The sequence below is a fragment of the Melopsittacus undulatus genome, chromosome 2 (assembly GCF_012275295.1).
Source record: "Melopsittacus undulatus isolate bMelUnd1 chromosome 2, bMelUnd1.mat.Z, whole genome shotgun sequence".
NCBI lineage: Eukaryota > Metazoa > Chordata > Aves > Psittaciformes > Psittaculidae > Melopsittacus > Melopsittacus undulatus.
In genome coordinates this window covers 83,588,545-83,614,531 of record NC_047528.1, presented here as the reverse complement: position 1 = coordinate 83,614,531, position 25,987 = coordinate 83,588,545, and the positions used below count along the sequence as shown (strand labels likewise).

Genomic DNA, 25,987 nt, shown 5'->3' with positions numbered 1-25,987 from the left:
CATTTTAAATAGAAAGATTTGTCCTTAGTGTTATTTAGTTCTTAGATATGAACTTTAATGCTTCAGAAGTTTCAAAATTAGAACCTAAAGCCTGATGACCAGTGCAGTTATACAGTGGGAAGTCCTTGTTATGCTTGCTACAAGTGCAACATATTTTTATCTTATGACAATTTAAAAAAGTAACAAAAGCTGGTTTAAATGACAAATATCAACATGAAAAATACCTCAAACAGGAACCATCCCACCTCCTAATCTTAAAGAATGCCATTGAGGATTGTAAATTCTTGCAAGGAACTAGTATATAAAGGGTTACAGGAAAAACTGGTAAAAAGCGTATTTTGGCTTCAAATCCTGCCCAAGGACTTCACTGCAGTATAACCTTATATAGTACCTCCACTCTTGTACTTCAGTCAGTTCATCACTAAAATAAGAATAAAAACCAACTTTGAGTGAGAGCAGTTTCATAGAATCAAAGAATCATAGAATAGTTAGGTTTGGAAAGGAACTTAAGGTCATCTAGTTACAAACCCCCTGCAATGGGCAGGGACACCTCACACTAAAGCATGCCATGCAAGGCTTCGTCCAAGGCTTTGTTTCCTCTTTTTGAAGTATGTACGTACTGAGTATCTGTTTGAATTTCTTTATTTATATTCCCTTTAGGAAATGTAAACCAATATTTGCATAAACATAAACACGCTTTTAATTTTGAGCAATCAAACATGTAGCATAGGTGGCAGATCCTAGTCTCCTAAATATAAGTATTTGCAGAAATTATGTAAAATGAGTATGCCTTTTCATAAGGAGGTGTGTGTTACTTACTGCATGTGATCCTGGATACTCTAAAATTCTTGTGAGTACTTCCTATATAAGTACAATACTTTTACTCCTATGTAGATTTTATTGACACATCATACAAAATTGTATGTTAATAATTCAGTCCCCAGAATAAGGGCCTCAAAATATCTGATTAATGTCGCAGCTTTGGGCTTTGGACTTCCTGGGTAAGTAGGCTGCCAAAAAACAATAACCAATCTAATGAAATACACAGGCAGATGATTAAACCCAGCAGATACCCATTGTGAGGACAGTCTGCAGAAATGCTAAGATGGAAAATGGAGGGGAAAGAGAACTCAGTAGTGTGGATGAACAGAAAATTGAATGTGTGCTGCTGATGACATAACAAAGCAGAGAGCTCATATGCTTTTTCCTTTAGAGTGTGAGGAAGCAGTTATATTTATTACTGCACTTATTACTAATCATTTTCAGCACCGAAGACTTCTTAAAAGTGAAAAGAACTAGGAGGTTTTCAAAGATAATTATAGAGGATAGAATTAAAAAAAAAATCATACATGCAAACATTGTCTTCATGGTATAAACACTTAGAAATAAAAATGAATGTCCATCTTGAGTAGGAAGTCATGTTAATGAAACTTAGCATTAATATAAATCTGAAGCGTATTATTTATTTATTTATTCATGTATAGAATTTTTCTAAGGATGGAACGAAAATTTGGCTGAGTTATGTGAAATGAGATTGGCAGTATACTGAAGACTGTAAATCCTGCCTTTTTACTCAGTGCAGACAAGCTAAATCTTTTCATTTGAATAGGGTTCTGTTTTAATAGATAAGAAAAATGACATGCGGGTGGAAAGATAGTCATTAAATATTATGTGTTAGAAATCCTTTTATAATTAGAAGTCTGATTTAGTGAACGTATTTATCACTGAAGACATTAACCACTGAGGGATTTATTTGTCTTTTAATCAGGAACTGGCCTGATAAGAATTAGATTGCCAGGAAACCATGTTCTCAAAAAGGAAATAGCAGATGGTATTACTAGGAAAAGTTCTGTATCACTCCCTACTATCAGCAGTATGTGTCTGCCAGAGCTGTAACGATATTTTAGCACAGTATATAATACCAGTGAGTATAAGGTTGACTGGAAGTACTAAGAATTACATTAACTAACGCATTTAGCAACATGTTTCCTGTCAGTAAAATCAGTAAAAGAAAATTGTCTTAAAGTTGTGACAGTTGATTCATAGTCAGTTGCCAGAATGCAATAAAAATAAAAGATATGCTGTGAATAAACAAAATTATGTATAATCAGCCTCTGAGAAGGCCATAATGCCAGCTTCTGATTAATTCTGCCATCCCACCCATGAAAGCCAAGCCACCTAATTTATTTTAGAGAGGTTTAGATTGCAAAGATTACTTTCAATGAGTCTGTGGCATACAGATTATGTAGAAGAGAAACACAGAACTTTTCCTTCATTCAGTCACAGGTGCTTATTTTGTTATAAATCTACATATGTCAATGACCACCACAACTAAAATTGTACCCTCTGCATTTAACTACAATTCTGGTTTGTTTGAAAAAAACATCAGCAGTTCAACTTGATATATGGTGGTATTATCATTATAAAGTATAGATCAGAAACCCTATGCACCACGTCCTCAGGAAAAGCCATTCCTATGTAGCTTCTGCTTTCAAATGTAATTCATTCCTAGTATTTGCTCATGTAAAGGAGGTTATGATTTTTACTCTCTTATGAAGCAGCAAGTAAAAAAACCCAAAACAAACCCAAAGAAGTAGTCTTTGTTAGTTAACTGAAAGAGTGTGCCACAGTACACAGAGAGAGCTTTGAACCCGTCTCGAAGTGCACAGGGCACTGCTTTTGTTTATGCTAACATGATTCACCGTGTCATCCTATTGATCCATATGTAAAATAGAAAAAATACTACTGTATGCACCTACAAACCTCCAGAATTCACAGTAAAGCTTATTCCCATGCCTGTTGACATTGCAGAGCAATCTCATTTCTATCCAGGTTTCAAGGCATCTGAAACTGTCTTTTCTTAAATAAAGCTTTTATTTATAACTACTATTTTATTAGTAACTGCAACTTATTTCCTGAGATTTTGATGATAGGGACTGATATAAGGCAAGCTCAGCTAGTCTTCTCACTCTCTCTCTCTCTCCTTCCTCTGGTGTTACCAGGGTGGACATTAGAAGCTAGTCATCAGAGGCATGCTCCACATGCAGAGTTTTAACAGAGAAGGATCTGTCTGATTCCTTTCCTTTCCTGGGTGCTGGAAACCTGTATGCCATTTCTCTTGACAGTGTTCAGGTCTTGGGGGTTTAGTGTAGATGTGATTTCTCAGTTCTGATTAAGGCACACTCAACATTTTTCTAAGAAATACAAGTGAAAAAAAAATAAAAAAAATGTTTCCTTTACAACATATGGAAAGATTTCATTCAGTGAAATACAAATTTTATTTTTTTTTTTTTGTTCAAAGAATTTCCGTTGTGGTATCCTGTACCACAGAGGTGTAACTGGTACTTCAAAAACTTAGAAGTACAAAAGTTTCCTTCAAGGAGACATTTCGTAATTCTGTCTAACAAAAAATTGAACAGCAATCTGAATGAAGAGATTGCCATCTTTAACTCTTGTATCTGCTAGTAGATGTGTTCCTACATGGAGGCATACATAAAGAAGAGATGACAATGTGTATATATATACCTTTAATATAATTTCTATGATTCGTATACGCATTTCAATGGAGCTGTCTTTCCTGAAAGTATTTGTGGAACCTTTGTCTTCTGGCAGGTAATACACACTTGAATAAGCTTTTGTTTTATAAATAAAATAGACTAGTCCTGAGGGGAGAAAAAAAAGAAAAAAAGTTAATGTAATAACTTCATTATAATGATAAATGGTAGAGTGAATGTAATTCATTTCAAAGTACTGTTGAACACTGCTGACGAATTTTCACAGCTGCAGCCGAATTCTGGGTGTTACAATGCTTAGTTCAACCTTTTATTTACACATTTCTGTTCCCCTAAAAAGAGCATGTTGGATTGCATCAGAAAATTCCCAGCTTCTAATAGGTTTCTGTATTTTCTTTATGCTACATTGTTTCATCTTGGTAAGCACACAAAATCAAAATGTAGAAATCCATTAGACCTTCTGGGAAGAATTGCACCGCTTTATTTGTTCATGTCTCATAATGAATCCATTGTGGTGGTGTTTGTGATTTTTTTTTTAAAGGCATTGTATGTTTTAAATGTTATTTTATTATAGAGATCACACTTTTAATTCTGTAATTAAAATTTTACATCTTTCTTATGTATTTTCAAACTGCACAGCTGAAATGCAATATGATATTAGAGCAACCAGAAGGGACTTTAAATACAGCAAGACTGTTTACATTTTTGTTTGTTTTATTTGTTTTTGTTTTGTTTTGTTTTTTCCCATGATTTTGAAAGATGGGTTTTTCAATCTGATGCTGTGTTGAAAGCCACAGTGTTGGGTTTTTTTAAGAAGGTGGGGGAAATGTCTCTGTTTACTTATCTCACTGGTTATTTATGTCTCTTACATGTTAATACACAGAAGTGTTAATATTCATATTGCCTATAGGTGCACCTAGTCTTTGAAAAGAATAGCTCCTGGGATCAGACAATTCACTGTTACATTTTGTTACACATATGGAATTACACATCCTGCTTTTGAGTAGCAGTTTTATTAAATACACATTTCATTAACCGACCCCTCAATTTACATTTCTAATTAGGATTAATATTTTTATATATAGGTAAAGACTGCTCTGAGTTTTTATACATGTAAAATACAAAGGAAACCATAACCCATAGTAAATTGCTTCAGTAATTTTTTTATTTCAAATGGAAGTAAGTTGCTCAGAAAAGATAATCAAGCTGACAAAAATTTTCCATATTCTTTGCTTATTGATTTTTTTTTATGATGGCATTTTATGCCTCCTGTGAAACAGTTAAAATTGCACTAGGAAAGGGCATGTTTTTTCCTTTAATCTGACAAGAACCTGTTGAAATTTGAAACTCTCAATCTCAAATTTTATAATTATGTATTTTCTAGTTAGTAATTTGCATTAATCATGTCTTGGTTCTATTACATATCCTGTGTATTTGAAAAAATTGGTAGAATGTAGAAAATTCAATGAAATACAAATGTAAAACTTTTTCTGTGAAATAACATTACAAAATCAGATCATTAATTCTATTAAACATAGAATATGAGCTGCTGCTTTAAACATTACATATGCCAACTTGGAGGTACTATTAAGACTGTATTATACCAAAAAGAATAATTTCTATACTGTCATCTGCAAACTGAAAATTCTACTTTCCTAGAAATGGAATTATCAACAAAATTATCCTGATGTGTGACCATGAGAGGTGTGATAGGGTGGAGGATATAAAGGTGAGGCTGTACTGCAGTGACAGTGTTGATCCTGAGGTGGAAGAATTGTGATTTCAGTTTGACTAGAAGTGGTTCTTTTAGTGTATTCAAGTTATCTTTGAGAAATCAGTATCTCTGGAGACTAGTGATTCTTACTTTTCTCCTAGTTTCTGTTTGTGTTCAGTTTGAACCATTTAACTTCTAGGTGAAGCTTTATTTTATAAGCAGAGATCATATATGCCTGGATCATTGCTATCGGGTGCAAAGATGCTCAGATAAATTATCTCATAAAAATGGTTATAATGACATCAGGTGCACAGAATTTGTGCCTCTCTTAAGTATACAGCAAGATTGTTATATTCTGCATTGTGTGTTTGCATGTTGCAACAAATATAAAGACATGTATAATTATATGACCTGATATATCATTTAAAGCTGTTTATATAAGGTAAGATAATAGTGGGAGGAGATGCTGGAAATCTGATCTTGTATATGTATTTTAGTCATTCAAGCTTAGAGATGTTGTGAACAATAGCTTATTTTACTATTTTAGTTCTCAGAGTGAAATCATGAATATAATAAAAAGATGCATTTCTGCAGTTAAGAAATCTTTCAAAAGCGAAGGACATGGTTTCTGTTGGAAAAGATTGCATTGGAAAATATTACAGGAATATTAAAATATTTCACTAGCGTATTTTCAGTGGAGTTCTCCAAGTCTTAAAACAGCATCATGATGTTTTCTTATTGTTCCATTTATTATGCAAACTTTATGTGCCATTTGATAACTTTACAATTTTATTATATGCAAAGTAACTTTAAACGTTGCAACATAAATATTAAAAAATGTGGATTCTTGTTTAATAATTCATTATTAAAACAGTTTGAGTGCTGGATTGAGAGATAACTCAAACCTTTTAAAATGAAACAATTACAAAAAAATATTGCGAGGCTATGCAAAGTGTTTGCAATTTTGTCAGAGCTAAAGAGGAGCAATTTGCTTTAAACTTACTCTTCTTCACAGAATGCTTTCCTTTCCTATATAGGAAATAAGAGTGTGTGTTTTAGTGTGAACTTACTGGCTGTTTAAATATGTCATGTTCTTAGTGTGGAGTTTTTTTAATTTCCTGAACTTTTATTTTTCATTCTGCTCATGTAGGCAACACGGAAGGAGATTGAGAAACGCCAGGCCCAGCTCAAGAGCATCAGTGATTTAGGAGAGAATTTGAAGACAGTGCTGAAAGGGAGGGAGAGTCTAGTGGAGGACAAACTCATCCTCCTGAACAGTAATTGGATAGCAGTAACATCACGTGCTGAAGAATGGCTCAAACTGTTACTGGTAAGAAAAATGCATCTGTTCAGAGGAAATGTTGGTGCTCAGTCATAGGTGCTCAGACTTACAGAAATGCTTTTTCTGGTGCCATGGACTACGTTTATTCAATACATAGGTACACAGACAATCAGATCATTTGTTGTTTAAGACATTGTGTATATTTTAAGAATCTGATTACTTACTGAGTGATGGCTCTGTCCAGCTTTGACTGTTAGTGCTTCCCATTCTTGTCTGCACAGTAGTTCTGGGATTATTATATTTTGGTTTGGGTCTTATTTTTGGATTGTTTTTTGTTTCTTTTCATAACACATGAAATAGTTTCTTTGAAGGACCTAGACTACTTAAATATGAAACAAATGAAATAAATAGTCAGATAAGATGAGTAACTCTTGGTATTGATACCAACAGCCTCAGCTGCTTATGGCTACATTAGCATTTATGTTTGAATAGTACAGTAGGGACATAAATCCCTGTTTGTGTATTGGTTTGGTCCACAAAATATTAATTTCAGAGGTAACTGAATCAGGAGCACTGCTCAGGCTGCACAGTTGATATGCTCAAGGACTATGATTTGGTCTTTCAGAACTGCATGATCATCCTTTGGATAGCTCTGAAGTGCATGTTTTGCTGGGGATAAATAAGGGGACCAAATTAAGCCTAGTCAAAAGTAAAATGCGTAATACACAATTAGGATGGATTCAGGAGCCTCAGCCCCAGCTGCTTTGAACTGCTAATAGTGACTTAACTGTATTATCCCTTAAAATTCATTCTGTATGGGAGATGACATCCTGAACCCTTAAACACAGAAGAATCTTGACCAGTTGGCTGCAAGAATGCTGTGGGAAATCTCGTATGCTGTTTCTGTTGCTGAGACCATTGGAATGCAGTTTCAACCCAGAGAAACTGAAGTGGTTCTCAATGGTGTATTGGCTGTTATCATGACTTTTCAAAGCTTAATGGTTTAAAACTCCACTAGAGTCTGTGTGGCTACATTAAAAATACTTCTGCAATAAAAATGCAGCAACACTACAGGGCTTTTTTAGCTGTATACAATGTAAAAGTAAAATTATCTAGAAAATGTAAACATTTAATTCAGTGTGATGTAGGTGCTCAGCTTCGATGTGAAACTAGTTATAAGAAATATGCAATGGGATTTATAGTCTGGTATATTTATGCATTCCTTTACTTTCTCGGCTTTGGATTCTTTTGTTAATATTTACTAGTACCCATGACAAAAAAAAGTCTAAGAGAGAGATTTGGTCTTGTGCTGATTTTAAAATTGTGTAAAATAAAGATACAAAGATGTGGAGGTCAAAAGGACTAGTAAAATCTGTAATCTCAGGTGTGTGGTACACATAGGTATGGTGTGGATATGCATGCACCTCATTCTTGTCAGCACACCCAAAATGACAAAATGTTTTTAAACATTTAAACATGTTTAAGTAGAGGGGAAAAGAAAAAAACAATATCAGAATGTCAAATAGAATAGCTTTTAAAAAGCAGAGTCTCAGAACAGAGATGTAAGTTTAAATGAAAATAAGAGTTTTAGATACAAAGCTCCCATTCTTGATTGTGACTGCGAGTGCATCCTTGTTACTATGAGGTTTAATCAACTTAGTTGCTTTCTAAAATTACTTCTGTACCTGCTTCTTGGGAAACTCTTCTTTCCATCTTTAGTAGGTCTGGCTGTCTGCTTCCTGTTCCTCTCAGCAGTTTGGCTGAGCTGCAGCCACCTGCATCTTGCTGTGATTTTATCACCCTCTTGCCTGTCTCTTTGAAAGCTTATCTCTCTCCCAGAATGTCGTTTTAAAGGAAGTTAATATATAAAATGATAGCAAACAAACAACAGATTCTAGCTTTCACAAAACTAGAAGCTACTGTGTAAAAAAGTTTAATTTCATAATGTGTGCATGTTTGCCACACTGAGTGTAATTGCACCTGTTATTTCAATTCTGATTACTTTTTTTTGTATGCAGTACTTACCTTTTCCACATTGCAGGAATATCAAAAGCACATGGAGGCTTTTGATCAGAATCTAGCTAATGTCACAACTTGGATGTATCGTGCTGAAATACTGTTGGATGAATCTGATAAACAAAAACCCCACCAAAAAGAGGAAAGTCTTAAGGTAAAAAAAAAATGTGATATTCTGGAAAGTATTAATTTTATTCTAAAAAAGACTGTGTCAAAACTGGCATATTTGGAAAGGTATCGCAGATTGATTAACATTCTTTTTTATGTTAAAGCTACCCTCTGGCAGCTTGTAGATTACTTAATAAATTTGCACTGCATTATGAAAGTTAAATCCCTGCAGAAATAAAACCAGATATGTTATTATAAATCTTAGGGACTTCCTGGTGAGTAGAACAGCACCTTATTAAACCTTTGTTTACTGGAAAATACTCCTTAAAAACGCCTGGTTGAACAAGATCCTTTTTTTCTGTGTTCTTCATTTTTATGTGTTTCCTTTTTTTCTCTGATACTTTCCTAATATTCATGGTATCTGCATTTGATATCTTTGTGATATAATTGTTTTAATTCTACAAACACTGTTGGCTTTCATGCCAGAACACCACCACACTAGCTGCATAATAATGTGTTAGCGTATTGATCAGAAGTTGCAAGATAGATGTAAATTTTAAACTCATTTTAAATACCTCCTTTGTTAACATTAAACAACTTCAAAAAGTTATCTATATGGATTGGTTTTTTGCTTCCTAAATCACTGTGAAGTTTTACTTTGTATTGAACCCTATGGTCAGCACATATCATCTGAGGAACAGTTTGCAAATCAAAATCAGAATTGTATTGCTGACACTAACTTAATGATACCATTTACTAAAGGAAAACTTTACAAATTCCAAGGCAGAGCATAAATCAATGCCTCATTGATCTCAGCAGGATTATGAGACACACTTTTGTAGCTGAATGAACAATTTTGCCACCATCAGGTAAAAAGTACAATTATCTTTGCCAGCAATAGGTATGTATGTTTGTATTTCACAAAAGCTTTTCATACAGATGATGAAATGTAAAATATAATTCTTAACGCCCAACAGTGTTCCTGATTCCTGAATGCCTGGCTATGTTTTTCAGCCCCTGCCCATACTGGGATCTACTGTTAAGATTACTATTGCAGAGCAGAATGTATTTGTCCTTTTTTTTTTTTTTTTTTAATTTGTGATAGATTTATAAAAAGAAAAATCCCGCTGGTTTTCATCTGATCAATTTTCCCTGCCACAGCTATGGCCATAAACAGAATTGAAAGCAACAGGTATACATCCAGTTCCATAATAACATGAATTAGCAGCTCTTCTTTGCACTGGGAGCATAACATAATTTAGTGTATCTTGAAATGTGCTGAGGATTGTATTATTACAGGTAAGAACCTGCCCAGAAATAATGTTCATCATTAATTTCCACTGGGAGATAATAAAATAGACATGTAGATACATTCCTGCTATAAATTTGAGGGATATGAGTGGGAATGTTATCTAATGGGTTTCTAGTGGATTTACACACTCATGCGTAATTATCTGAATTTGCTTTGTGGTTTTGCTCCCTATTCCTTTGCACACTTTCTCTCTCTCTCTTTCTCTCTCTTTGCATTTATTACTAACTTCAAGCCCTGTCTCTTGCTCACGGACTGTAGCGCTTAAAGGCTGAGCTGAATGATATGCATCCAAAGGTGGACTCTGTGCGTGACCAGGCAATAGACTTGATGACAAACCGTGGAGATCACTGCAGGAAAGTAATAGAGCCTAAACTGTCAGAGCTCAACCAGCGATTTGCGACAATATCACAAAGAATTAAGAGTGGAAAGGTAGGAGGGCTTGCTTTCATACAGAGGTGAATACAAAATGGTATTTATAGAAGGTGCCCAATTACAACTATATTGTGGGCTGCAGTTTTTCCGAAATCTAAGCTTTTAATGGAAAAAATGCAGATGCTAAGAATTTTTTTTTTTAAAGTGTGTTACTTAGGTCATATTTCTCTGCTCAGAATTAGAAGCATTCACTGACCTTATGTGAATTTGACAATTACTTCAGCAGTTTACAAAGAATGAACAATATCTGGGAATTAGCAAGATTCTTAGTCTTGTTAAAGTACAAATAGCCTTTATTTACATACATTGGCTTTTGAGGGTTAATTTCTCATTCAATGCTTTTAGTCTTTCCTGTGAGGCTGTGACTCACCAAGATTTGAGATAGAGATCGATCAATAGATAGATATGCAGAATACTTTAATTATAATCCAGCTACTCATCTGTACAACTAGCTTGATGACTGAATATTAATTCATACTGAATTCAGTATGGATTAAGTAGTTTGCAGCCAAATTGTGACTTGTGAATTGGAATGATGAAAGACATAAACCACCTACTTTCTCCACTGTATTTGTTGCCTTTACTGCAGAGAGCTATTCTGCAGATTTTGAAGCAGGCAGCCATGAAACTTAGTATTTAAGATAATGAGAAAATATGGATCCTGATCTTAACTATTTTTACTGGCTACCTTAATGGCAGTGGAAATAAATGCACAGAGGATCAGTGACAGAGCAGGAAATATGCTTTGCAAAAAAGTATATGCAAAGAGACTTGGTTTTCATGAGTTACTTTATGCAGGAGTTTATGCAGGGCTCAGTACCCTGTGTAACCAACACATTCTTTATAGATATTTGAGTTTAAGTTTCATTTCTGGAATGGAAAAATTTATGTCTTACAAATAATTTTTTTTTTCTTATTTGCCATCAGTATCACTTGAGCTGTTCCAGTGTGCTTCTCACTTTCTTCTTGTACAAGTACAAACTGTAGACCAAGAACATCTTGGCACAAAGCCCAAACAACTGTGTTGTGTAATGTTTTATTCTGAACATCTGCCATCTGCAGTTTGGATTTCCTTTGCAGTTTTGTCTTGCGCTTCCACAATGCTGTAAGCATACAGCACTGATGGAGCCTTTGGTAGAGTTGTGTGAAATTATTGCTTGTCTTAAGGAAAAATGGTACTGACTGTAGATTCAGTACCGACTGTATCATGGGTTAACTGTTTGCATTGCATATTGTGGGTTCACTCACAGAAGTGGGAAAAGATGATTGTCAAGATACATGAAGTGTCTTCAGAACACTGCAGACTGCTTCCACCTGGCAACCTTCTCTCTCAGGTGTTCTATTTATGATTTTATAGGCAAGGTGATTGTATAGGCTGCTGGCATGGCAGCACCTCACTAAGCTTTATACACTATATATCTAGGCAAGATGAGAGTAATTACTACAGCACATAATTTTAATAGTAAATTAGAATTTAGGGAACCTTTTCCAAGACCTTGGGGAACGGACAGCTAGGGTATGATTCAAAAGGGATATCCATCGTAATTGGTATTGCATAAGATAGAGCAGCAAAAGCTTGTCTGGATCTTTTGGCAATTCTACTGATTTGCTGTATGCATTGGGCTAAAGGACTACATTGCTGGTGACGTTGTTTTGTCCACCTATATAATGTAGATAACTGTACTTCCATTAGTTATAATTTCAGCTTTATGTGCTGAAAAATTATTATTCTTAAAATGTGGTATTATGCTTCCTAAGTGCTTTGAGGTTTTTTTATACTTAGGTAGTATTATTTGCTTGGTGAACAACAGATTAAAAAATAAGTTAAAGAGGATAATAAGCTCTCATAATCTAATTTAAATCAATTCACATCTGTTTTTAAATTTGCTGTACGTTTGAAATACTAACAATCCCCAGTACATCAGTGAAGTAAAAAAGAAATTACTCATAAAGTCTGTAAATGTTAGTACATAATTGTTGTGTCCTCAATTAATAAAATGATCACAGCATACTAAAATAAGATTTAACATTTGCAGGGTTTTTTTTTTTCACCTCATTCAATTATTGGAATTTCATTTAGTATTTTTCCTGCCATTTTTCTCTTTGGTATTGTTCTTCACATTTTCAGAAACTAGTAACTTTTATATTCCAGTTTTATTGCTTGATTTGTCTTTCAGTGAGACTTTAGTACTTTTGAAGACATCCTTCAGAGTATATGAGAAATTGTGTAATTCTGAGATTCTTGATGAACATTTGCTAGCACAATATTATTCTCTACAAATACCATGCATTATTATATTTCAGTTAATGTTCATAAGTGTTCAACATTTTTGTCATTAAAACAATCAACCAGCTAAAACTAAGGCATTTTTATCACAATTCTCCCAGGTCATCTGTATAACAGCTGAGAATAGATTACAGCTGATGTCCAGTCTCTCTTGTTTTAACTGATTAACTTTGATAGTTACCATCTTCACTAAAAGCATTTCCTTTATAATAAATACCAATTGTACTGGAGGGAAGAGTAAGATAGACCTGACTAGAATATAATGTGCTTATGTCTTTAGCAAGAAGACAGTTGTATATCCAAGAGTTCCTAGAACATCATAAAGCATTAATTCTCTTTAAATTTTATGCAAGAGTCATCAAGAATCTATTGTTTATTCTTGTGTTTAAAGTTTTGAAAGAAGAAAGCTTTTTCTATTGATTCTTTGCAATTCACTTAATAAATATATTGCATATTGTACATTAAACTATCCACAGGCACTTGGGTACCAGGTAGATAAAAGGCAGTGTATTGTTAATAAGTGGTGTTTGATTTAGAATTTAAAGCTGAATGCTAAACTAAAGCACCACAATTATGCTGTGATTCACTTTGAAGGACTTTTTTTATGTTTTGCTTGGTTGAGTTTTTTTTGTTCTGCAATTTTCTTAAGGCTTTTTACAAGCTCTTTTACTGAAGTTTTGTTGATTTTTTTTTATTGATTTTTTTTTTAGAAATACTCTTAGGGGAGTTTATTACACAAAGATTATCTGCCTATAGTTTTTATATAATCCCTCTGGGATTTTTGCTATTCTTTGTGAGAGAGCAATGATTTCTAAACACAGAAACAATTTTTTTTTTCTCAATTGTTAGTGGTAAGTAGGTTTTCACAGGAATGGATTGCTTCTTACTGTGTAATTTCTGAAAAATTAGATTTAGCCAAATAGGGTCAACATTTCATTCTGCAGACAAATCATTGTCACACTGTTTATCTGAAACTGATCTTATGCACAAATGTGGCAATATAGGTTTGTTTTGTTTTGTTTCATTTTTAATTTTTGTTCACCATAGAATGCTTATGTTTTGTAACATGGAAACTGTCCAATACTATCAGTTACCTCAGTACTTTGAAATGTATGGTCTACATGATGGAAGTCTACCGTTGTTTTAGAAAAAGGGGTAAACCAGATGTCTCTTTTAATTTCTGTTTCTAATAAAACTACTAAGTATATGATTTAAATAAATGATCTTTGTATTTCTCCCATTCTAGCCCTTCATTCCTTCGAAGGAACTGGAGCAATTTGACTTCGATATCCAAAAAATGATTGAACCACTGGAGGCTGAAATTCAGCAGGGTGTGAATCTGAAAGAAGAGGACTTCAATAAAGATATGGTAATTTGGTTGAAATGGAAGTCTGAGTGAAATAGAGAGATGAAAAAATGCAAGTGAAAATTAGAAACTTCCATATTTGTGTTAGGATCTTTAGATAGCACTAGGACAAAATTTTTACTGTGCTAATATATTGCATTATCAAAAGTCTCAAGTTATCATTAACTAAAAGTTTTAGTGATCAATTAATTATTAGTTTATAAGAAAAATATCTTTCAACCCCAGTGAAAATAGTAAGCAAAACAGAAACATTATTTACAGGTCCAATACTACTACTAGGAATATTACAGAATAGGGAATGAATATTAAAATCTTCGAAGCAGTATAAAGTCCAAGAAAACTCATAATGATGTATCTAAATGGGCAATATAGTCAACAAAGACATTCACTAAGAACAAATGCTGGGCAATGATCATTGAAATAAATGCCAGTTGCCAATTAGTTCTTAATCAATCTGATTATACCACTTATTGTGAATAGTTTTTGTGGCTGTGGTAAGCCTTATTACTCACATTTTCCTGTTGCAAATAAAAACTTGCAAGAAAAAATCTATACATATTGGTGGGGGAAGAAAAAAGAGAGGAGTAAAATACTGTTGTGCTCTGCTACTGCTGCCACTGTTGTTTGTTTTCTCCAGAGTGATTTTGAGAGGGATGTCATTTCTTGGCTGAGCAATAACACAGATTTGTCTTTAGAACTCTTTCTAAATGAGTTCTCAGGAAGATCAGATTATTTCTCTACAAGAAATATAAAGAGTCAGTATTATTTTCCATTTAAGTAATTTTTCAAAGCTAACTATTTTATATCAACGCTGAAATGAATCTTTAAAGGACTTTTTTCTTTTTATTTATGCAGGAAAAGTAAAATTTAAGGAATTATTTATTGCAGTGGTAAATTCTAAGTGAGTCAAGTTTAACAGAGCAGTTTCTACTGCTTAGGCATATTTTGTTCCCTTTCTTTACATAAAACATTAAGTGCACTTCAAGAGAAACACTCCCAAAAGCTGTGGCATAGATATAACTTCTATGTAAAAACTACTTAGTGGTGTTTTGCCTCTCAGAAAAGCTGTTCTGCGCTGTGATGATACAAGAAATGGTCAGGAATAACATGCTAGCATACTGGCAATTTCAGTGACTACTGACAGTGATTTAGAATATTTTAGATTTTTTAAAGCAAAATATATTTTACCTTTTTGCCTTTAATGTTTTCATCTCATTATCCTGGTTGCTGTATAAAATCTAATATCAAATATCTGTAGGTTTTCAGGTGCTGTTTTACATGTACCCATAAAGTGTCTATATATATATTGTAGAAAGCAAGTAAAACATTTTGGCTTCAGTATAGATCTGCAAGTAGTTCTTAACTGATTACCTTAGCATAGAAAGTGTAGTCTTATGTGTCTGTATCTTCTAGTACTTAAGTAATAATTAGATTTAAATGCCCATTATACTGGCTTTTGTTGTTGTTGTTTTTGGTTGGTTTTGTTGTGGTTTTTTTTTAAATCAGAGTGAAGAAGATGAAAGCACAGTGAAAGAATTGCTACAAAGGGGTGACACACTTCATAAGAGAATCACAGATGAGAGAAAACGTGAAGAAATAAAGATAAAACAACAGCTGTTGCAGACTAAACATAATGCTCTCAAGGTATAGGTACAATTCTAAGCACATGCTACCAAAACCATTTTTTTTTTGCATAAATTTCAGGACATTGTTCTGCTAAATGAATCTTCATTACAATTTAGAAATGAGTATTTGGCTGTAAACATGTATTTTCTTATATACTTCTCTTGATGCCTTGGAAAAGACATTTTAAATCTCCATCTTAACAAGCATGTTTTGTCTTCAGTATTAAGACCATGCGATTGCCAGTTAGACAGTGATTTCTTTGAAAATAATTCCGTCTTTAACACATTATGCATGTTTTACATTTCTCCGACAGAAGTCTAGGCATTAGTAAGAATCAGTTCTCACAAACTTACATTTTCAGTTAACACTTCTGGCAATGAGTAAGTTATTTAATCCTTTACTGAAAGATTTGCATACTATGGTCTTTAGTGGGAAAAGTGGCTCCAGCCTTTCTAGGTAGGTGGTATTGCCAATAGACTTAGGAGCTAAGATGCTGAAAACCAAAGTCATGTATTAGAATTCTGTGTTACTGTACTCCTGGAGTATCTGTATGATACTATTCCTAGAAACATCCACAAGTGAGACCTATTTGGACAAGCTTGTAGTTATAATTAGGAGTGTAATTATCCAGGGGAAAATAAAAATGAGGAAAAAAAGACTGTCACAGTTAGAAGGTTCACCTTGGTCACGTGCCTTGAGCTGTAGGCTCTGGCTACTATAGAAGAATTTTCCATCTATTGCAAGCAGAATTATCTCTTTTGAAAATTTTTATTCAGTTGTTCTCAGCTTGGTGAATGTTGCATGGTTAAATTTTATTATTACTTATTTTTAAGCAGCACCTTTCCTTTCCTATGGATTTCATTCTCATTTTTAGTTTTGCAGATCTGATCTAATTCAATAAAAGAATAGCTTGAATATATCTTTGTTTTGTCCACATTAAAAAGAAATTTGCAAACTATTAAGTCCACCTTTCACTGTTCCAAGCTAAATGGAAGTAATTAACTTTTTTTTTGTGGAGGAGAAAAAGGAAAACTGTTTCTAAAACTAAGCTATTAATCGGATCCTTACTGTCTGTTTTTATGGAATACAGTGATTGATTTTCCTTTTGGGTGACTCAAGACATTCAACCTGAAAAGGTTTTATTTGAAAAAATAAAATTAAAGAACAACAGAGGCAAATTCATCTGAGTATTTTTATGTAGAATGTACCAGTATTTTTTTTAATTTACTTCTTAATAAGAAATTGCAGTAATGAAAATATTTTCTGAATTTTGTATGAGCACATACAAAATTAAAGTTAAGCAGTTAAATCAAAAGCAAATGGAGTACATTTAATAATATTTCTATGAAATAAAATAACTTTTTTTGCCTTCCTCTTAAGGTTTTAATATTTTTATAAAGCTGAGTCATAGACACATTTGTTATGTAAATTGTATTTAATTTAGAAAAAGGAAAGCTGTCTTTGCATACATTTCAGCAGTGGAATTATTTTCTTTTGAAAAGTTACATAGTTTGCATGCAGACTAGAATTTCACAGGAGACTAGAAAACACATGAAGCCCACTTCTGGCTAGATACGAAGTGGGCTGTGTTTCCATCTGTCCAGTAAGTATTCTGAGCAGAAGTGATGTATATCAAATACTGACATTTATGTAAGAGTCTTAACTTCTCTGAATATTGGTGACTATCTCAGTGGTTTATTCAACATATGAACAACCCTGAATTAAGTAACATCCCTTAAAAGAAAAAAAAAAAATTAGAATCTGCTAAACAGATGAAAATATGCTGTGTTTGGTTGCTTATATGCTGTTAAAATGAAGAAAATGTGATGTGTTGAGATACTTAGATATTTGATTTAAATAGCAACATTTAATTAAAAAAAATAGTGGCCTTGTGCACATTTTTTCCCTTCAATGTGCACACATGCCAATTCATATTTTATAAGCCTTTAATTCATATTCTAATAATGTCTGCACTGTGAACAGGACTTGAGATCTCAAAGAAGAAAAAAGGCTTTAGAGATTTCTCATCAATGGTATCAGTACAAGAGGCAGGCTGATGACCTAATGACATGGCTGGATGACATTGAGAAAAAGTTAGCCAGTCTACCAGACCACAAAGATGAGCAGAAGCTAAAGGTAATGTTGTTATGGAATGGCAATGGTAGATCTTTTGAGTGATAGTTTATCAATTTATCAGACAGCAAATGCAACAAATATTCCAATAGATATAGATATTATCAGTTCTGTTCTTCATTTTTTTAGTAAAACAAACCCTAATTATCTCTGTTCAAACTGACATTTCTTTGTTGTACTAGATCTTGTATTTGTTTTTATACAATATGTTATATAAGTAATTTGAAACACACTAAATAAAATGTTTTGTCAATAATATGGAAAGTGTGTGATATATTAAGAAGCATCAAATGTTTTCTAGTAAACATTTTAATTTTTTTTATGTATCTTTGTTCCAGATGAACAAATGACTTTCCGATATATGGATGACCTCTGTCTCATGTTAGCACATTCATTTTCATCAGAACATATTCATATGTCACTGTCAAACTCTATAGATTTATTTACATACTGTCAAAGGTTTTCCTAGTTTATTTTGCATCGTCTTTCTTTGCTTCATTCTCTGTTGAGTTTCCCACAGAGTACAATAGGAGTTAAGTAATATATTAAAGAATCAATTTGTATATTTCTCACCTGTCCAAACACTATTTCTCCTGAATATGCTGACCCTTATTGAGAAAAGAATTTCTCCAATTGCCCATCAAAGTGTATTACCAAGAATCTGAAAATTTAAACTGTTGGCCTTTGCTAACCAGTTTTCAGTGTGCAATAGCTGTGATACCTCTACAGCCAATATCCAAGAAATTTACTCAATTTCCATTATTTTTTTTTGTTTAAATGTAAAATAAGGCATGAAATAGTTGTAAAATTTACTTGTAACAATAAAATGGAAATGAAGTTTCTGACAGAAGTATTTTGCTAATTTTAAGTTGGTTGATTTAGTTAGCTAACTGTCCTGGGCCCTGTATTGGTTTTGCTCACCAGGAGATTGATGGAGAATTGGAGAAGAAGAAGGAAGATCTGAATGCGGTGCACAGGCAGGCTGAACGCTTGTCTAAGGATGGGGCTGCAAAAGCAGTGGAGCCAACTCTGATACAGCTCAGCAAGCGCTGGCGAGATTTTGAGAGCAAATTTGCTCAGTTTCGAAGACTCAACTATGCAGAAATTGTGAGTTGTTACTGGCAAACCCATATGTTTGCAACTGCTACTACTAACAGCATCCTACTAACAATGAGAGCTTCAGGGTCAACTCTTCAGATATTTATAAGAGAAACCCTATGGTCTGCAAGCAGGGCAATCCTTATACTCTAATAGTTCTCTACTTTGGTCTTAAAATTACCTTTACGTTAAATCAACCAATTACAAAAAACTCAGCAATGTTTATTTCTGTTGCCTCATTATTTTTCCATAACATTTTCCAGTTTAAAAACATCAGCTTGCCATGCATCTATTTTGTTCAGTGAATGTGTAAACCACAAAAATTGTCTTTTCCAAACTACCCATCCCATGCCAATTTTAATTATTTTTTTTTATTTGTCCATAATATGTTATAACCCCATTAGGAAGAGATTAAAAAAATCTCTTACAACACTACATACCTGGCCTCTTCCTCAAATGCTTTAATTCTCAAAAGAGTTTTTGCAAGAAAGTGTACAAATTCAGCTGGGATGAAACCATAATTTTATGAACTTTGTATCTTCTGATTTTGAGTTCTTTAGTTGTATGCAAAATATGATTATTCTTACTGGTTTATACATGCTGAAGTAACTGGATGAATAAACGGGAAATAAACTGTCACTATTCCAGATTTATGATAAAAATACATATTAGGTGCTACCCATTTAAAGGTTACCAGAGATGGTTTTGCAGTTACAAGGCAGTTTTTCCTTGCTACTCTGCTCATTGCCTCCTGGGCTTTTGATTTTGTATGAAGAGAGATAATATTTTCTCTCAAGGAAGTTGTTGCATTATGTGCTCTTCTGTGATCTTAAAAATGCTAGTGGTAAAGGGGTGTTTTAACAAAATATAACTTTATTTATTTATTTTTAAATGCCCCTAGATTTCAGAGGGGGCTTACTGGCAGGATAATGAAAATTTAAATACATGAAGTGTTATTTCTAATTGATATATTGTTGACTGTAAAAAAAAACCAAAAAAACAACAAAAAACACTTTCCAAAAATCGGCAATAATGTATAACCTTTTGGTCAATACAGTTCTCTACTTAATGTACTGATTGTATTGTGTATTTTAAACTTTTCTACTATTAAGTTGCATAATGTATATATAAAAATAATAATTGGAATAGCTATTCAGTTAATGGAAACATGGAAACAATCAGAGAAACATTAACTTTGGCTTGTATGTTATTAAATCTTGTTCCATATTATTACTTTTTTCAGATTACTATGGTTTATATTAAACTTGATGAATGTAATCAGTTGCAAATTGTTTATATTGAAATGGAGCTAGAGCAGACCTCACTTTGTCTTGTAAATGAATCTTTTTTTTTTTATAATGAATATATTTGTTTCTTTGGCAAGCAAGTAAGAAATAAGTATGTGCATGAAATTTATATAAAATCATTCTGGTGTCAATGTGCTTTTTCTGTCACCCACGACCTACTATGGTAGAGGATGAGTATATCCATTATAAAATTTTGCTAGCAAATTAATAAAACAACATATTAGCATATTTTTCTTTTAAATATGTAAGGTAGATACATCAGCACAAGTGCTTTTGAGTTGGTCAAGGGAATACAATAATCAAAATTTTAAAGCTATGTAACAATTACATTGTTAAATATGCAATTTATATATTTCTATCCTTTAATGGTTAAATTTTAAAATATCCTCTGACATTTAATGCAGGAAGACTACTTGTTAGTATCTGGGAAATGAGGTCATTTACGTTTGTACAGGACAGTTACTGTATTCTTCAAATTTCTCACGAAAAATATCTTTCTCTGTTGACGATGACCAAGGTAATATTTGTATGAAATATTTTAGAAGTTTTACAGAAGCTAGGAAAACTGTTGAGAGGCAGTATATTTTCCTAACTAAAAACAGCGTGAGAACTGAGAGCTGCCTTACTACTGTTTTGGTTTTGCTGAATCTTCGTAATTTTTTACTTTTTTAATACTGCCTAAATACCTACCTCACAGGGATGTTGTGAGGATTAATTAATTGTTTCTGCAAGAAAAATTAATATTCAATCTATTTGCATAAACACATGCATATACCAGCAAAAATATCTTTCACAGTGATTTTCTATGTTAACCAACAAGAGAATAAAACCATATATAAAAATTAAAAAAGGATATTATTTTTGAGACAAAAGATGTAGAAAAATGCTGCATTTTTATTTGTAATTGATAAAGTATTCAACACATTTAACAGTTGAAAGTTAATATGAATCAATGAGGAGTTAGTTGTACTGTATATTTTGCAATTCATTATGATTCACTGAATAAATATAGCAAGACTGCATTGAAGAAGACCTTTAATTATGTTTCTAAATGACAGATTTTCATTTCTTACTTTGTTGGACCTAATATATTTCGGATATCAAAGTGTGAATTTAAAATGATCGTGCTTCCCTAGATTTTAATTTTTTAATTTTTCTTGTGAAGACCTGTCAGAAAGATGTAGGAACCCTAACCATATAAAAATTGGCTCTCTCTAGCATGGTATATTCTAAAAAATTCTGCTTGACTCTCAAATATATAGCAGCAAACATCCAGCAACTGACTGATAAATATATGTGGGTTTGTATTTATATAAAGGAGGGGTTTCTTGTCACTACCGCTTTTGATCATTAGGTATGATGTAATAATATTACATCAAACACTGCATGTTCTGTTTAATGCCAATTTTGAGACATCATTCAATTTGGTAATAGTGGTCATCTCTTTATGTAAAAATTGTCAGAGAGTAAATTCTGCAGGGAAAAAGGTGGGTTTCCTGCATTATTAGATTAAACATGGTACAAAAATACATAAACACAACTGCACAGAACCTAAAATGACACTGAGTGGGAAAAAGTTTTTGAAGTTCATGTTGTCTTGGAAGTTTATTCTCCCACCTGTTGTTTTTATTCATATGCATCAAAATAAACAATGGGCAAAAAATTCTGGGTTTTGGTCAGGTAGATTGCTGATTCTTGTACTAAGAAAAGTTGAGTATTCTACTTCATTTCTGCTAAAAAATTCCATTTGAAATCAGTTGGTAGTAACTGCAATTGTGAAATCCAAATAACTTATTAAAGAGTAGAATATTTTAGCATCATGTCTTAAAATGATGATTAACCACTATATCCCACTAAAACAAATGGAAAATTAAAATCCTCTTCAAAAAATAAGCCATTAAAGTTTAATCCTAGAGCAGTATACAATTTTTGCACATTAAAATTACATGGTTGTTTAAAAAAAAATAGTTTCAGTAAAAATTGAAGAGATCAAGGGAAATTTACTTCTAGATTACCCCTGCAGAATCTAAAATCATTGAGCATCGGCAGTCTCACGCTATTTTCAGAAGTTATTAATCCCTTTTGCTATAGCCTAAACCTAAATCTTCCAGTTACTATTTTTCTGCAACAGTATATGCTACTGTTCCAGGGTGACAAAATAGTTATCTGTTGCAGAGAAAAAGCTAGAATCAGATGGTTTAGTTCAAATCAGGATCAAAATCAGTTATTGATATATTGATTACTTTTAATTAGACAGCCCTTAGTTAATGCCTGGTTTATAAAAGTTTTTTTCCCCACGTTTTCATTTCAGCAGTCTTTCAGCACGTTTCTGTCATGGCTCAGTTTAGATTTTATTGAGCTGACTGAAATTATTGTGCTTGTAGAGAGTACTGAAGGTCTTTATCATGAGAAAACATTTTCTGCATGAACACAGGTGCAGAGCCTGCACTATAAATTCCTATTTAATTTGCCCTATTACCATATTTTATCAAGCTATCCAGCATTTTTTCTGCCATCACAGATGGCTTTTTTTTTTTTTCCCCTCTCTTGGCTGGGCTATGCATTCTGTAAATAGCAAGCCAGAGTTTTCTTAGAACAAGAGAAATATTGTTCTTGGAACCTATTAGCAACTGTAAAAATTATGTACCCATTGATGTATATGCAAGGAAAAAAATAGGCTTACCTAAGTCATTCCAGTAATTTAGTTGGTGACACAAACACAAATTATGTTGAAATTTATGGTCAATTTACTACTGAAATATTTGGGCCTGGATTTTGGCCATTTTGGGAAAAAAAATAAAATCTAATCATATGCTCAAATGATAGACATCAGGAGAGGCTGTCTTTTCTGTGCCAATTAGACTGTATTGAGCAAGAATGAATAAGGAATATAGTTATACAAACCACGTATTTATTTCTGTAAGACAAGTAATTTAGTTCAATAGTTATTTGTAACATGGATAAAATATCAGTACTCTCAGTATTTACTATGAACTAAATATAATCTTTATTTTTCAAATAAAAATTATTTTTCTGTGTAAGGTTCTGTAAAGTATTCAGAAAATCAAAATAATACCTGTTAACTAACTGGATGATCACCTCAGGTGAGAGAACATGGTCAACTTCTGGAACAAAAGACTAATCAAGTTTACATCAGAAATTCAAGTGTTCAAGTTCAGTCTTTTAGAGGCATCTTGCAAGCTTCAGTTTACATTTCCCTCTGGAGTTCTATTTAGTTTATTTAATGAAATTGATTTTTTTTTAACTGTTCAAATATGTTTATATATAAAGGTATTTTCTAAAACTAGAAATAAAACATTAATTGAAATAAATTTCTCACAGTTAGATAAACACCAGACTTTGTGTCTTAATTATCTGTCTGCATCTAAATAACATGGATACTTCAGTGGTAATGTGCCACCATTGTTTTTGATGATTGCTTTCCAGTTTCCACAAGCAGCATCATTGACATGAAGTGATTCTCTTATCATTGCTTAAATAGTTCCTGGGTAAATAAACAAGTAATGGTTACCAAAAAGAAGGGACAAACTAATTTGTTATTCCTACAATGAGTATGACAGAGGAAGAACAAATGAGAGAAAAGGCATTACAATGGTAAAATAGGAAAATACCTACTGGACAAAAGAAAATAACCATATAGTGATGGCCTGTTTCACCCATGTGCTTTGGGTCTCTTTAGGGCACAACACAGGTGATCCTGTCAGATCACTTAACCTTTCTGGCATTGACAGTGTCAGCTTTTTGAACCAGTAGGTTTACAGAGCACTTGGCTTCTTTTACTGTGGTTTGAAAAAGGGTGAGAATGAAGGAGAATCTTTGGGAAGAGAATTACTGTTGAATGGTTACACCCATTTTCTAGCATCCATCAACCTGGAAATTCCTATTAGAAAATGCATTCCAAATAATTTGTTTATCAAATACTTTATTTCTATGTCTAATTTAAGATAAGAAAGGTATAAGAAGTACACTGAAGATAGATATTGTTTTTGATACAGCTGAAGAAGACCTAGATTTATAGATGCATTTTAAAATGCACTTTATCTGTGTCTAAAATGCATACCGGCTTGTGGTAATTTACGTGAAGACCATCTGTAGCCTTTTTTATCAAAGTGGACCACTTTGCTACAGTACTGTGAGTTCTAAAGCATATTTGTCTTCTCTCATATTTCCTTATTAATTCTCTACAGTATTCACTATCATCACTGCAAAGGTATATAAATTTAGTAGAGTGAAGTTAAAGAATCTTGTCTTGTAGATGACTGAACTTTAAAGAAAAAGTTTTTCTCTGCCATTTTTCATTTTCTGTAATAAACTTCAGTGAAGTGATCTAAATTACATTCTATAGTTTATGAGTAAAACTTGGTATCTTCACCTCTTTGTATAGGAATGAAAACTCTTGCTGCAACTCAGACTAAGGCTGGTTTAGGATGCTATCTTTAAATTATATGAAGTGGTTTTAAGAATTTAGTCTTAACCACACCACAGGCTCTTCATACTGTTCTCTGTAGGATTGAGATGGAAATGTGACCAGCAGCCTTTGCTTAAAGAATCATGTGTGACATACCACATTTTCTTTGGACAAAACTAAGCATTATACCAGGATAGTATTATCTTCCTTATAATTGCCTAACTATTTGGGAACAAGACAGCTAATTACCATCCTATATTCTCTGATTTAGTATTTAATAATTTATTAGCATAATAATTTACAGTGTGAGGAATTTGGTTTCAAAATCACATGACTGTAATATAGAATTAAATAGTAAGAGAAAAGACCTGCTGGAGAGTGATCAGGAGCTAATTTGCAGTATCTTTTGATGAGATATTATCTTCTGCCTATAATTGAGGGTATCAACATCACTAGTGGGATTTTTTGTTTGTTTTTGGTTTTGGGTGGGTTTTTTTGTTGTTTTTGCATGAGTGCATCTGAGTGTACTCAGAAAAGTGCAGAAGAAAGTAAATCTCTTCATGTACAGTGCAAATGTTGAATATCTATATGTGTATACTTAATTAGCTTTCAAAACTGATGGATTGACATCAATCTCACATGGTTTAACAAAAAAAAAAAACCCTGTCTTGGAGTAATAAAATGAGCTTATGTGACAGACTATTATTATTCTGTATGATTGCATCTCTATAAATGTAGATTAAAGATGGAAAATAATTATGTAATGCTTTTTAAAATCTCTGGAAGGTGCCAGCGTTTAAGGTTTAGGACATTGTTCTTTGAAATTGCTAGCATTCAACACTAATGTGATACTTTAATGGTATTTTTCGATATTTTTAAATTATCTCAGCAAACAGCTAACACAGTTTGCTAAATATCTGCAAAGTTAGCATCTCAACTATTTCAAAATGGGCTAGTCAATCTAGACATCAATAGACTGTATTCTAATATATCTGTGATTTATTTAACATTAATAGGTTCCTTGGTGGTCAGTCGGTAGAGATATAATTATTATTCAAGACAGACTTAAAGCTACATGCATAAATACTGTCTAAGATTAGGACACTTCTGTGGTCCTAATAAATCAGCCATTCAACAAGTTTGCACTGACCAAAGACTGTTCGTAGGAAGACTGCCTTCTGAAATATCATGTAGAAGCTTGTTCTGCCATTATACATACTGTTTCTTCTGTATAGCTGTCTGAGAAACACAATTTTTGAATTGCATTTGGAGTAAAATATTTGAAATTCTCGCAATTCTTCTGAGTATTTCCTGCTGTGCAGGCAGGTTTGAGTATATAATGTTGGTTTAGCAGAATAAATAGAC

General features: G+C 32.9%; 1 protein-coding gene across 4 annotated transcripts in view; it reads left to right on the top strand.

Moving 5' to 3' along the window:
• DMD (dystrophin) overlaps nt 1-25,987 on the top strand; it is a 1,017,291-nt gene that overhangs the window by 385,366 nt on the left and 605,938 nt on the right. For 3 of the 4 annotated variants that reach the window (XM_034074486.1, XM_034074485.1, XM_034074488.1), the window contains 7 exons: nt 6,377-6,556; nt 8,550-8,678; nt 10,203-10,373; nt 13,910-14,032; nt 15,536-15,673; nt 17,639-17,791; nt 18,713-18,895. In XM_034074486.1, the coding sequence (XP_033930377.1) occupies nt 6,377-6,556; nt 8,550-8,678; nt 10,203-10,373; nt 13,910-14,032; nt 15,536-15,673; nt 17,639-17,791; nt 18,713-18,895 (1,077 nt within the window). The remainder of the gene's footprint in view (nt 1-6,376; nt 6,557-8,549; nt 8,679-10,202; nt 10,374-13,909; nt 14,033-15,535; nt 15,674-17,638; nt 17,792-18,712; nt 18,896-25,987) is intronic. The other variant, XM_034074487.1, reaches the window with a different exon arrangement.